The sequence below is a fragment of the Serpula lacrymans genome (assembly GCF_000218685.1).
Source record: "Serpula lacrymans var. lacrymans S7.9 unplaced genomic scaffold SERLAscaffold_11, whole genome shotgun sequence".
NCBI classification, from domain to species: domain Eukaryota; kingdom Fungi; phylum Basidiomycota; class Agaricomycetes; order Boletales; family Serpulaceae; genus Serpula; species Serpula lacrymans.
This window is the reverse complement of record NW_006763300.1, coordinates 1,332,770-1,346,603: the sequence shown is the minus strand read 5'-3', so window position 1 is coordinate 1,346,603 and position 13,834 is coordinate 1,332,770. Positions and strand designations below refer to the sequence as shown.

The following is a 13,834-nucleotide window of genomic DNA, read 5'->3' as shown; positions in this document are numbered from 1 at the left end:
TGAACAACTCACCGTATGCCAGATGCAATGCACTCATCCTCGAAATTTGGGAAAATGGCTTTAAGGGCGGTGAACAAGAATACCTGAACAGCTAACACGGTAAGAACGCAGCTATTAGCGCCATTCGGTCGATGATTTTACACCACAAGTACCTTGAAGAGAATAGTACTGTACGACACGATATCGCTGGTATTTCTGCGTCCATGCCTGGGTTTCGCGACCGTCCGAAGTACTTAACCAGGCTTCTGGTTCTACGATGATCACTCGCTCGAAATGGTCATGGCAAATCCGAGCTGTCAAAAGACCACCAATGCTGTGAAAACCAAGTAAGGTCAGAGTTTAGCAAGCAAGCTAGGGCAATTTGAATGATGCAAAAAGAGAACGAACCTTCCACCACAAACAACGACAGTCCCCTTGATCTTACCAGCTTCCTGGCGACCCTTTCCGAGTAATGGTATATCTGTCCAACCAGTCTGTGTGATGAGAAGGCGACGCCGCAACCAGCTCCATATGCAGAGAGATAAGCAGTAGATGGCGACTGGCAGTCCAACAATCGTTAATCCAAGGCGAAAGAACATCGTTCAACGGTGTTTGGAATGAAAATATCTCAGGCATGAGAAGCTAACCGTCCTTATAACATTTTCCGAGACTATTGTCCGTAACACGGGTGGCGAGCGTCAAAACGCATCCCGATTACGGGTAACACGAACCTGGCGAGTAATCATACACGCCCGCCCACTGAGTCACAGTTCATAAAAAGGGGCCCATTGGTAGTCCGTAGAACGGGCACGATTATGTGCATGCTAGAATCGCCTCGTCAGAATAACTGATAGTATTACTACAACAAGCTACTACCTTAAAGGTGCACCTTCAATTGGATCCCACCACTCCCGTCGCGGAAGCACGATTGACTGAAACATACCTTAGTAACAGTCCGACTCGGTCCAATTTAAAGTACACACCTGGCAAACACCTGGCGACATAAATATCTTTACTCAAAAAACATGCTGAAAAAAAACCCACACGGCCAGTTAGAGCAAGACAGTGACCCTACTAATTACTCCGAACCCGACCGGGTCGGATTCAAGTGGCACCCTGGGACCGTCTTACAGTCATGTACTAGTATCCTATCCATCACAACGCGTAACGTATCTTTTACAAGTTTTTACGAATTAGATACAAACATGGCAAATATCCAGCTACCATAACCCGATGAAGTCCCTCGATCACTCATCAACAACGACACTGATACTATAGTAGACCAGAAATCAACCAACCACGCAACTCCATAAGACTTTCAGCACCAATTTAGGGTGCATAATGTCTATACCGGGAGCCAGGAACATGCGATTATGCCAAAGCACAGAGTTCACGTCACGGTCCTTTAAGAAATGGCAATACTCGTTCAGTAAAGCACGAGGGAAAAAGGCAAGACAAACACTCACTTTCAATGAGATGATTTGCAGTTTACCGATATACCAGCGAAGCCACGATCCTTGGGACAGAGTCTCGCCGTCTATCGGTACTGTAGTTTTATAACCATAGTCTGTAAACTACAGCGTCATGACCCTGCTATGAATGGTATAAAAGTATACGATACATACCCACTGTCTTCGTCCCGCTCCTATTCGGTATTCATGAGTATGCTATTTTATACATACACAACTGACAGACTTACCATATTGACCCAATGCTGCGTTCTTGACCATCGAAAAATTGCTTCGAGAAATTCGAAGGTAAAATGTGTGAGCTTTGCTTCGAATCTGATGGATGCACAGTAGGAATAGTCCTGAGAACCCTGTTCAAGGCAATAATCCCAAATATCGCTTTCGTGATGCCTTGTCTGAATCACATCCGTAAATATCAGACAGTGCGCTTGGCATGGAAGAATGAATGGCACGAGTTAGCACCAGAACGTACCCAAAGACAGGGTTCAACCGCATCACACTATCGCCAAGTGCAACCCAGTTTGAAGGCAAGTTGACAGCCTGGTGGAAGCGATAGTAGACGGAAGGAGCTGGAAACGATAACGTAGAAATTTTTGATCAACAGCGTCCTTCAGAAACCCAGACAAACATCACTTACGAACGCGAATAAAGGAGACGTGCATCGTGCTCTCAACCTCTTCCAGCATATCCATGGACTCAAAGAACCAGTCAGGTATCGGGTTATCAAGCACCATCGAGCGAGCCCACTCTTGGGCGCCTTTGAGTGTTCTGGGCACTTCCGGTTTTCCCCACCCTCCACAGCAAACATGGACTGATATACGTTTAATACAATGTACCGAGAGGAGAGGAAATAGATCACTCACCTCTGTTACCATCTACCCTCAACCAGTATATAGTTTTATGATCCTTTGAGCCTTGAGTTACAGATATAAAGATAGCAGGACGACCCTCATAACCTCCTGGGATAGGCAGACGGTTGCCTAATTCCGGAGGAACAGTCAATTCCATGGTGACGTAGTGCATTTTCTGATCGTATGATACCCCGAGCTTGTCGAAAGGCAACGTGCCCTTTGGGTAGTTATCCGCGAAACCATAGCCTGCATGTCTCAACATCCTTACTCCAGCATGAGACGCACCAGTACAGTCTGTAAATGAGTGAGCAAAGGTAGATAAGAAATCTACGGAAGTCCATACCAACAACTAGTTCGGCATTTAAATCAATGTTTCCGTCATCAGTGCGAACTGTAACCTTCTGCAGGCGCGAAGGACAGGCGGGATCGGCATGGAACTCTGAGACGGAGCCGACGACATATTCAATGTTGGGAAATTTATCCTTGTCGAGAACTAGGCGACGTAGTAGCGTCTCCAGCCCTCTGCGGCTGGGGAAACATACGGGAGGTAGGCCATTAGGGTATTGGTGATATGGTGCCGTTGGGAAGTATCCCCAAATATAAGTCCTAAAGTCATAATTGGTGATACTACATTTATATTATTCAGCCTAAGTGTCAGAGCAGAAGAGCGGTAGACAAGACCTACGGTATTTCGGATGCCTCTGCCTCATCATCAAAATTGGGGAAGAAAGTTCTGTAAGCCATGAGAGTGAAACATTGAGAGCCTGGCGTGAACGATCGCTGTGAGCCAGCTTAGGGAAGAACTAGGATTGGCGCCGCATACCCTGCAAAGAACGGTATTGAATGATGCGAGAGCGGTCTTTCTCCTGAGTCCATGCTTTAACCTTTCGAGCTTCGTCGGTGGCTAGCCAAGCCTCAGGCTCTACGATGATGATGCGTTTGAAATGATTGTGACAGACTCGAGCGGTTAATAAACCAGCGATACTATACCAAGACGTTAGACAAACTCTCGACTCGTATAGCTTGAAGCAAAGACTGGACCGAATACATACCTTCCACCACAAATTACGACTGTTCCATCGAGCTTATGGTACTCTGTACGGTCATCCGCGACGTGAGGTAAATCGACTAGGCACGTTTGCTCTACGAAGGCCTTGTACCTCAAGCGACGAGCAAGGATGGTGCAGGAGGCTACACAAACTGTGAGAACTGCAGAAATGAGAGCCAGCGATGATGGAGACATCGTAGGTTTGCTTATAGTAGACGACTGAACAAGGCTGAGATTCTGAGTGAAACAGCCTTACAAACTGCGGGCTGTGTCTGGTATTTCCCACAGGGGTGAGTAACATAACGGGAAGTTCACGAAAGCAATACATACGACAACACCATCATGATCCTGTACGTCGCGATGATGGCCGAATAAGTACGTTATAGTTAGAGCGAGTCCCAAGGATAAATGCAATACCGAAAAGTCACGTACTAGTTAGTGCACTGGCGTAAGTACGCCGCGGTGGAAGAATGTGACGGTTACAATTGCCGAAAGAGGGATAGCGGTATTAAGCATCATGTGGCGGGTCAATCACTGGTAGTTCAGTACATAGTCACTGGCCACGATTCAGATGCATATGTACAATATCTGAACTTGGAAGGTACGAGACCATACAAGGAGTTGAAACATCGTTGACTGGCAGCGGTTTACGATGTGAGTCTTTGTAAATCCGGTCAAAAGCCTAGACGAGCTATTCCATCAATTCCACATATCAGCTTCACCTCAACTTACCATCCGAATGTTATTTTTATTGGCAGGAACTTAGAATCATGTTGTCGATCATCTATACTTAACACACGGTTCGCCTGTGCTCGTTGCTCCAGTCTTGCTCCACTCGTTCTCCACTTACGAATGATACGCATTGTCTTTCCGTTAGTCCCATCAAATCCACGCGTATATACTCGTTGATATTCACCCCAAGAATCCAGTGTAGCAGGGTAAACATCGCTCGCCGAACGGTAACATGACTGTGCAGCTTGATACAGCACTGATTTAGGTGGGGCAGATGCATGTGTCAAGTTTCGATATGCTACGTCTCTCGTAGGCCTTTCGTCCGACTAAAGGGGGAGGGAAAACATATAAAAGCCTCACCAATCGTCCCAATAGCTCCAACATCTCATCCCACATATCATATCTCATACCAATCCAATGGCTGCCGTCTCCCTCTTCACTCTTGCTGCTCTTGCCGCTGCGGCTAACGCCCAGTCCTTGAACGTTGTCAACAAATGTACCGAGAGTGTCTTGCTCTCCACCCAGACCAGCTTCGGTACCATCAACAACAATGTTGTCGTCGCTGCAGGTGCTAGCTCTGACATGGGCATCAGCAGCAACTGGGATGGTGCCGTCAACGTCGGTGAGCTACCTTCATCATTTTCTCTACGTATTATCGACTGACGGAACACCTTTTAGGTACCGGATGCAACAGCGATGGATCCACTTGCACTACTGGTGGACCAACCTGGGATGGTGCCACCCCCTACAGCAGAGCCGAGTTCAACTTTGTAAACAGCCTTTTCTCACTTCTGCGTTCCATAGCTTACTCATCCTCTCTTCGTACAGTACGCTGTTCCCGGAAGCGTGACCTACGATATCTCCTTGATCTACGGTTACAACGTCGGAATGGAGATCTCTTCCTCCGACTCTAGCTGCAGCGCATTTGCTTGCACCATCTCCTCTGGCTGCGTAAGTTAAATATAAACTAAACGGCTCTTAACATTGTGCCTGACTCCTTCTGCCTCACAGCCCGTCCCCGGACCTGGAAGCGGCACTTGCTTCTCGCCCTGCTGCTCTTCCGCCTCTGCTTGCAGCGGCGGTGCTCTCCCCGCCAGCGGTGGTGGATGCACCAGCAACGCTGGTCCTGGCCCCAACAGCCCCTTCTACTACAACACCTGCACCAACGCCTACGCCTTCCCCGACAACGACGGTGCTGGTATGTTTTCTTCTTGACTATCAGCTTATTCTAGATTAACTGACGATTTGACTTCGACCAGCTGGATACACCCCTGCTGACAACGTTGACTACACCTGTACCAACGCTGACATTACCCTCACTCTCTGCCCCGGTACCACTTCCAACATCCCCAAGTAAAGAGTGGAATCTCAAATACCCGTCGGTTATTGAGATACCGAAAAGTAGGGAGATCGTAGTCCTTGCGCTTTTCACTTTCGTTTGTATAATCTGCCGTAATACTTTAGAATATATATTGTCCTTCACTTCTATTAGCATTGCATTGGCAAGGATGAGTTGAAATGTGTTGAAATGCAGCGAGCGGTGTTTGACTGATATACAACGACTACTATTGTACACTTGGAAGAAACTGACTACTTGTTCAGAAGCTATCTAGAGAATAATTTTTTTGGAAAATGATATATGCACAAACGAGCTTGTCTCAGAAAATAAGGTCACGGAGCACCCGGATTAGTGACGAGACTCCACAACACCTTCATTATCACCTTAGGGTGCAGGACGTCTATTCCAGGTGACAAGAACATTCTCCCATGCCACAATATAGACGATACATATTTGTCCTAGAGCAAAATTGTTGAGCTTCTAGGCTTAATATTATTGTGACTAATTTAACTCACCGTAAACGCGATATACTGGACTTTTCGCATGTACCACCGGGGCCATGAACCTAGCTCCAAGGATTCACCCGGAACGGGAACAGTGGTCTTAAAGGCATAGTCTGAAAAGCCAAGCCAAGTCAATAAAAATTATTCAGCTATGTGGTACAATAATGCACACACCAAACAATCTCGTTGTGCTCCTAAAGATGGGAGCAACGACTTAACGAATAAGTTTTATTTGCACTAAAATGAAGCAGCATACCATAATCCCTCGATCTTGGGCTCTTGAAGCTCAAAGAAATTCTTTGAGAAATCATTGGGTAAAGAGGCTGTATACTTCTCCTGGACTGACGAGGGAGAAAGTGTCCTCAACACGTTATTGAGCGTAATGATACCATAGATCGATTTCGTAATGCCTTGCCTACTATCGTCAGTCCACCCAAGGCATATTTGCAATTCGTGACATACCCCAAAACAGGATTTATCCTCATGATACTGTCGCCTAGTGCAATCCAGTTCAAGGGAAGGTTGACGGCTAGGTGGTAAGGATAATAGCATGCTGGTGCTAGAGGTATACCGAAAGATAAATGGGAATGGAAGAAGCGTCGAAATGGAAACCCAACTCACGAATTCGTATATAGCTGGTGTTCATTGTGTCCTTCACTTGTTCGTCGGCATCTAACATGTCAAGCATTTGGTAAAACCAGTCTGGAAGAGGTGTCATCAATTTCATGGAACGAGCAAACTCTTTAATTCCTTCAAGTGTGCGCGGCAAATCGGGCAAACCCCATCCACCAGTGCACAAATGAACTGCAAACAAGTACGTAGTATCAATAAACCAGCCAGTCACAACAAATCAGAGTAAACACTCGTACATCGGTTCGTGCCATCAATACCCAAAGAGTACATAGTTTTGCTATCCATTCGAGCGTCACTGATGGCAGCGATGATGCCAGGATGATTGGCAAATCCTCCTGGAATAGGTAGACGTTTTGCAAGGTCGGGAGAGACGTTGAGCTCTAGCGTGCAGTACGTGATCTTGGGGTCATATTGAACCCTTAGGTCATCAAGGGATACCTTGCCCTCGGGGTAAACATCAGTATAACCGTAGCCAGCACGCTTAAGCATCTTGACTCCGGTATGAGAAGCACCAGTGCAATCTGGAAAGTCGAGCATATCGGCCAGTTGACTCAGCACACAAAAGACACAGCCATACCAATGACTAAGTCTGCATCGATGCTAGTATTGCCTCCATCAGTGCGAACCAGAACATTTCGCAACCTCGCGGTATCAGTAGCGTCAGCTTGGTAGTCAGTGACGGTGCCAACGACGTAATCGATGTTTGGATACTGGGTCTTATCGAGTACAAGCCGACGCAAGAGTGTCTCTAGTCCCTGGCGACTTGTGAAGCAGGTCTGCGGAAGTCCGGCGGGATATTCCTCATAGGGAGGGTGTGCGAACCTACCCCATATACACCATTTGATATCGGCGGCGGCGATACTGTTTAATATAGTCCGTTGAGAATGATCAAACACCTTGGGAACGTGACGGAAACGAACTGGACACCCGATGCTTCTGCTTCTTCGTCAAATTTGGGGAACAACGATCTGTACGCTAAGAGACTGATGACTTGCTGGGCTAACGCACGTAAATACTGTTAACACCAGAACTGTTGTTAGAGGGAGAAAGATAGAAGCACCTTGTAGAGAACGATACTGCAGGACGCGAGTCCGATAACGCTTCTGAGTCCATGCTTGAGTAGCCCGGGCTTCGTTATCAGCCAACCAAGGCTCAGTCTCCACGATCACGACGCGTTCAAAGTGATTGTGGCATATACGAGCAGCCAGTAGACCAGCAATGCTACATTCCAAGGACGTTTTCAGTGCATTGTTAACTAGATAGAAGATATTGATGTCACCTTCCACCACACACAACAGCCGTACCCCTGATCTTTTGGTTGTCGGGTCTAGCCTGACCCAAGTGTGGTATTTCGGGAAGACCTGTTTCTTTCGCCAGAAGCTTAGCACGCCATCGACGACCAAGGTAAATGCAGCTGGTCAGAAGTATGAAAAGTGCTATGGGAGTGAGTACGAGATAGCCCAACATTGTGGGGTTGGGGACAAAGCCACCGGCATTGAACATATATATGCATATTGTTTTTGCACTGCATTGCTGGCATGAATTACTATACCGTGTAATCCGGGCCAACGTTGTTCTTCGGCCATATCACCGAGGAAAAGGTGAGGACGGCGGAGCAAAGGCGGTTTAGACCGTAACTTTTAGACGCTATCGCGGTACTTGTGCCACTGCAGATTTATGTCCTCTTCACCATTCATCGTCGATATTCACCATGCATCATGATTTCACCGAAGTGTTGCTAGCCATGGATTGTATGCGTCTCGTCTCAGCCATTTGACTGCATTTTCTTGCTCTCAGACTACTCCAGCTGAATCATGAAATTGAGTCGGTGTAAACATGGGTGTACCTTTATCACCATCCGAGTCCGGATGATATATATACCGACACATAAATAAAAATTCTAGGATGGGGATAATTATTCGATCAAAAATGGTCAAATATATTCATTACCTACTATCTTGTTCAACAATATTGATGTGGGCCTCAGCATAGAATGCAAATCGAAGAAGAATATTTCTATAATATCAGAATAAGAATGTTGCAGAGACGTTTGGAGGTTCAAATTGAACTTGGATAAGTGTTCCGTGGTGGCTGTGTTCCTGAACATTGTTTTGACATGTGTGGTCTTTGTGGCTGGTAATGCAGATGAATTTCGTAGGCTGAGCTCGAGACTGGAGATCGTAACGTTTCGAATGGCAGAAGTTGCAAAACTGGAATTGCCTTCAGAACTTCAAAAGCTATCATCTTTTACTGAAACGTCACCAGAATGCATAGCTACTGGAAATGCTGCTTTGCAAGCAGCGGCGTTGCAAGCTACAAAGTTCATCTTTGATTTAGGTGTGTAAAAGTTCAATTTTCCAAGATGTCAATGTGATGCTCATGCATATTTTTGTTTTTCAGCATTGCAAACAGAACGTCACTCACACCCTCATATTGCGACTTTATTGTCATCTCTATCACCGGCTGAAGCTCCTCAGACTAGATCTCAAACTCGCGCCAATGGAAAACGCAAACGAAGTCTCAGTCCCATCGAGCAGCCACAAAAAGCAATCATTATCGAAGACACTCCAATACCTTCACTCTTTGTAGAGGATATGAATGAAGATCAAGTATGGGAGCAGCTAGACCTTAGAGCGAAAAGAGTTTGCAAGACATTGGAAGATGCACTCGAAGGTGCTGGGGAGGAGTTGGACAACGAATTAACCGAAGAAAATGCTGTGGATGAAGACAGTGCGATATTTGGTGAGGAGCTGGCAGCCTTCGAACGCGGAGAATATGACGAGGAAAGCAGTGATGATGAAGAAGATGAGGACGAAGTGGAGGAGGAGGACGAAGAATTTGTGTCTGAGGAGGAAATAGGGGAACTTCGAGATTCATCTAGTGAAGAACCACCATTTTCTTCGACTTCTAATACTCGGAAACAACGGACACCAAAAGGAAAACAAAAAACGGGCCTTAACTCTGAATTAGACGATGGCTTTTTTGATTTGGCTGCGTTTAATGCTGAGACAGAGGAGGCAGAGGCCAGATCTGCATCAAGAGGAAGGCTTGATGCAGACGATGATGAAGAATCCGAAGACGAGGATATGGCTCTAGATTTCTTTGAACCTGTCCAAGATGTTGAGAACTTCGACGAAGAGGACTTAGGGAATGGGGACAGTGGTAAGGTTCTCCGTACTTTTGATGCCTTATCTCACGATTCCTACCCCTACCCAGAACCGTTTTACAGAGATTTCTTCGATGCACCTTCTCGGGCTGCCGCTCCAAAACGACGTGAACCTGTACCACCGAAAAGCACGTCCAAAGTTCGCTTCCACGAGGAAGTAAGAATAAAAAATATCAAGGCCCAGGGAAAGGGTCTCCCCGTGTCCACAATGTATGAAGAGGGTGACGATGACGATGAAGAAGATATGGAAGTCAATTATGACACCACTGATGTCAACTCCGGAAGTATTCTCGACGATATAGACGACGAGGACGAATCAGAGGACGAAGCCGACGAGGATGAAACTAGTGAAGCAGGCGATGATCGTGAAACTATCGAGCGGCTGAAAGATGACCTCTTTGCTGAAGATGAAGAACCGGAGACGGGTAAGGGCAACATCTAATTCAGTCCCCATTATGATGCTGATATGAGATAGATCTTTCTGCTCACCAAAAGCGGATGACTGCTTTGCAAGCGCAAATCAGAGAGCTAGAATCTGAGAACGTCGCAGAAAAAAATTGGTATCTCAAAGGAGAGGCCAGTTCAAAAGGTCGGCCGCAAGACTCATTGCTCCAGGAAGATCTGGAATTTGAACGGGTCATGAAGGCGGCTCCCATTATTACTGAGGAGCTCACGCGAGGTTTGGAAGATCGGATCAAGGCTCGTATTTTGGAAGCTCAGTTCGATGATGTCGTTCGCGTCGTGCCTGCGGGTGACAAACCGTTTCTTCCGTCCCGGTATTTTGAGCTACAGGACACGAAGTCGACCCAGTCGCTGGCTCAAATTTATGAAGACGAATATACCGCTACGCAAAGTGGTGGTGTTGCAGGAGAAGATCGGGATGGTAAACTCAAGAGTGAACATCAAGAGATCGAAAAGCTTTGGGAGAACATCTGTAGCAAGCTAGATGCCCTGTGTAATGCGCATTATGTCCCCAAGCAGGTATGCCCCTTTTGTTTAACAACGAAGAACTCTATGGCTGACCCTTTCATATCTGTAGCCCAAAGCTACTATATCTACAGTCACCAACGTTTCAGCCACTTCTCTTGAATCAGCCCTTCCTACGAGCAAATCGGCATCGACTATGTTGGCTCCAGAAGAGATTTATACACCTTCGGCGTCGGAAACACGTGCTCGTAGCGAACTCACTCCCAGCGAAAAACAAGCTTTGCGCAACAAGGAACGCAAAGCCAGGAAAAGGTCTCGGGATGCTCTGGACAAGAATGTCGACAAGTACGCTAAGATGAAAAACAAACAAAGCGTGAAAAAGCAAAAAGATGACGCGCTGAAGAGCATAGTGAAAAATGGCAAGGGCGTTACGGTTGTTGGGAAGCAGAAAAAGACCTTGGTCGGTAAGAAATGGAAGTGAAGAAAGGCGTATAGGAGGGAGGCCGTCAGATGCGAGTCAATGCGGGACTAGCTGAGATAACTGGACAAGGTAGTTGGTACATGGTTCGGTGAAATTACAATGCAAGCGCGTTGAATATCTGTCCAGCTTGTGTCCTCTGTAGAATAGTACAGAAGCTCCTACCATCTTGCAGAACACGAACAAGGAGTCCCTGACGAATTTTCAAGTGGAATTCCTCGCTCTTAGTTATACTCGCAGCAATTCCTCCTTAAGTCGGCATTCAAGGGTCAAGCTTTATATGTTAAGACATGGTTTTTGGGGCAGTATTGAGGATTGTCTGTGGTACGTCAAAACGAAGGGCAAAAACTTCCTCTGTATATTTGCAACTCGGGACTGTCCATATCGACATACCTGGTACACAGTTGGATGTAACCCGGAGTACCGGGGCTTTGCATGTTCCGTACTTTTCATGCGTCCGTCCAAGTCTGTTATGTGCATCTGACTCGTAGATTGGGGTCCATTTGGGAGGCCTCACGAGAACGCCCTGAATGTTAGTTAACGTCAGCAGTGCAATAATGTTGGACAACTCATTTCTAATCATTGGTGTTGGTGGGCTGTGATACTAAACATTCTTTAATCAACGCAAGTGCTAGTAATTGATAAGGAAAACGAGACCCAATACAGACCAATATGTCAAACCTGATCTGCAGACATAAAGCCTCTGAACCAAAGACATACAGTAATGATCGACGGTATTCCGACATGTCGTGTGATAAATCAAGGGGTGGGGTGGATGAGAGGGCGTCGCACGGGTAATTCTGGACTGTTCTCAGTTTTGGACTTGAGCGTGGTTAGCTTTGTCAACGTTCTCGTCATCGTTGCTGTCAGTTTGGTGTAGACCACATTGATGATAAGAATTGGTGTGAACTTTTGGTAACATAGCACATATCTCGACAGATGACCTGACTCGCAGTGAGCGCATACAACTTATCTTCTGTCATACATCACACTAAAATTACTTCTCTCGACGCTAGGTCCGCCTCTGGTCATGTTAATTCTCCACGAATGTCATTCAAACACACTGCCGACGTCAAACTCGCTGATTTACCATTCAGTCATGATTCTTAAAAAGGCCCTCCGACAGATATAAATTCCGGGATTAGTTCTTCGTCGGTGTTGTTACCATATGTTACACGTGCTTATGATCACGAGAACGACGAGCAATTGAATGAGACGCATGGTCCTTGACATTTCTAACCTTCGGTGGGGATAACATGGTATGTGCAAGGAGAATATAAACTGTGCACAGATGTTCATCTTTCACTGTTAGGACAATGAAGTACTTTGCCCCACTTTCTTTGGCTGTCGCCTTGGCCGGTGCCAGTCCTACAAAGCTCCAGAAACGTGCTGATCCTCAAGGGATTGATATCTCTGACTATCAACCAACTGTCGACTGGAGCACTGTCGCCGCCAATGGTGTGACTTTTGTGTACATCAAGGCCACAGAGGGTACTTGTAAGTGGCTAGGATGTTTTATCGTCCCATGTGCTTGGAAGACTCATTTGATGTGGTTAGCATATATTAGCCCCGCCTTTTCCGACCAGTACACCGGTGCAACAAACGCCGGCCTTACCCGTGGTGCTTACCACTTTGCACATCCTGATGAGTCCACGGGAGTAGTCCAGGCTCAGTACTTCCTCGATAACGGAGGTAAGCACTCAATCAGTTTCTCAAAATCCTCCGACCACCTGATCAGCTGGGTTCAGGTGGATGGTCCGCCGATGGTATCACCCTCCCAGGTGCACTTGACATCGAGTGTTGGTTATACTTTTCGTTTTCTGCTATGTTATCCACTAAAGAACGTGAACAGACAACCCCGACGGTGCTGAATGCTATGGACTTAGTGCTGCAGATATGGTTTCTTGGGTCCAGGACTTCTCCAGCACTTACGAGGCATCCACTGGCCGGTGAGATCTTCTATTGAATATGTATTTAATTGTGACCGCTGAATCAGATTGTATTGCGCAGCTATCCAGGTGTGTGTAGTTCAAGTTAGCAGAAAAAAATTGACTCACGTAGCTTTCCTGTATTACACAGTGATATACACGACTACGGACTGGTGGACCACCTGCACTGGCAACAGTGCCAGCTTCGCCGACAATAACCCGCTTTGGATTGCTGATTATGCATCTACCATTGGTACACTTCCAGCTGGATGGGAGTGCGTTGACTTATTCTCTATCTCTTCATAGCCTTGTTCTAAACGGTTCTCTTTTACTGTTTCTTAGGTACACCACGTTCTGGCAGTACGCTGATTCGGGAACAAATCCTGGAGATCAAGACTACTTCAACGGCGACGCTGCTGGCCTTAAGAGGTATCTACATGGTTGGATCTATCATCGGGTGTTACTCACTACTATATTGTACAGCATGGCTACTGGCTGAATGCTTGCTTATTCGAGACAGTAAACACTTAGCAGGTTATATATGTTTTTATCTGTGAATTGGTTGTATTCATTTTGTCAAAGCATTGCAAATCTGTTACGGTCCTACTAACATGTACACAGCAGGATGTATTTCTGTGGAAAATGGGTTCTACAGACTGACGATAAGCCTTATTGAGTCGTAAAGGATGGTATTCAGCTATAGACTCATTCTCGAGTTAGTCAAGTCAGGCAGAGAACGGCGACTGTGAAGATGGATTAGCCGACCTGTCGTTCGTGTGGA

General features: G+C 46.4%; 6 protein-coding genes across 6 annotated transcripts; 2 read left to right on the top strand and 4 right to left on the bottom strand.

The window, feature by feature from the left end:
- Positions 1-8: 8 nt before the first annotated feature.
- On the bottom strand, positions 9-578 carry SERLADRAFT_372527 (uncharacterized protein; the record flags this gene model as incomplete). The annotated part of the gene is made up of 3 exons (XM_007321605.1): positions 9-91; positions 153-313; positions 388-578. The coding sequence occupies 3 exons, from the start codon at positions 576-578 to the stop codon at positions 9-11; spliced, it is 435 nt and encodes a 144-aa protein (XP_007321667.1).
- Positions 579-1,126: 548 nt separating this feature from the next.
- Positions 1,127-3,716, bottom strand: mox4 (putative monooxygenase; the record flags this gene model as incomplete). Its single annotated transcript, XM_007321604.1, has 12 exons — positions 1,127-1,382; positions 1,446-1,546; positions 1,605-1,624; positions 1,679-1,843; positions 1,921-2,017; positions 2,086-2,259; positions 2,312-2,593; positions 2,643-2,926; positions 2,985-3,063; positions 3,123-3,283; positions 3,352-3,619; positions 3,678-3,716. The coding sequence occupies 11 exons, from the start codon at positions 3,540-3,542 to the stop codon at positions 1,269-1,271; spliced, it is 1,668 nt and encodes a 555-aa protein (XP_007321666.1).
- A 200-nt stretch (positions 3,717-3,916) lies between these two features.
- On the bottom strand, positions 3,917-4,467 carry SERLADRAFT_397412 (uncharacterized protein; the record flags this gene model as incomplete). The annotated part of the gene is made up of 4 exons (XM_007321603.1): positions 3,917-4,001; positions 4,106-4,219; positions 4,277-4,398; positions 4,420-4,467. 2 exons carry the CDS (start codon positions 4,357-4,359, stop codon positions 4,138-4,140), a joined length of 165 nt encoding a protein of 54 aa, XP_007321665.1.
- Positions 4,468-4,496: 29 nt separating this feature from the next.
- Positions 4,497-5,436, top strand: SERLADRAFT_441107 (uncharacterized protein; the record flags this gene model as incomplete). The annotated part of the gene is made up of 5 exons (XM_007321602.1): positions 4,497-4,701; positions 4,758-4,849; positions 4,908-5,030; positions 5,091-5,277; positions 5,339-5,436. The coding sequence occupies 5 exons, from the start codon at positions 4,497-4,499 to the stop codon at positions 5,434-5,436; spliced, it is 705 nt and encodes a 234-aa protein (XP_007321664.1).
- A 314-nt stretch (positions 5,437-5,750) lies between these two features.
- mox6 (putative monooxygenase) lies at positions 5,751-8,021 on the bottom strand (the record flags this gene model as incomplete). Its single annotated transcript, XM_007321601.1, has 11 exons — positions 5,751-5,876; positions 5,934-6,034; positions 6,096-6,115; positions 6,178-6,336; positions 6,384-6,480; positions 6,543-6,725; positions 6,791-7,075; positions 7,132-7,415; positions 7,475-7,553; positions 7,615-7,809; positions 7,859-8,021. The coding sequence occupies 11 exons, from the start codon at positions 8,019-8,021 to the stop codon at positions 5,751-5,753; spliced, it is 1,692 nt and encodes a 563-aa protein (XP_007321663.1).
- Positions 8,022-12,031: 4,010 nt separating this feature from the next.
- SERLADRAFT_363041 (glycoside hydrolase family 25 protein) lies at positions 12,032-13,783 on the top strand (the record flags this gene model as incomplete). The annotated part of the gene is made up of 10 exons (XM_007321600.1): positions 12,032-12,079; positions 12,142-12,384; positions 12,438-12,622; positions 12,683-12,817; positions 12,874-12,924; positions 12,978-13,074; positions 13,136-13,143; positions 13,205-13,328; positions 13,396-13,482; positions 13,537-13,783. 8 exons carry the CDS (start codon positions 12,442-12,444, stop codon positions 13,550-13,552), a joined length of 699 nt encoding a protein of 232 aa, XP_007321662.1.
- Positions 13,784-13,834: the final 51 nt, after the last annotated feature.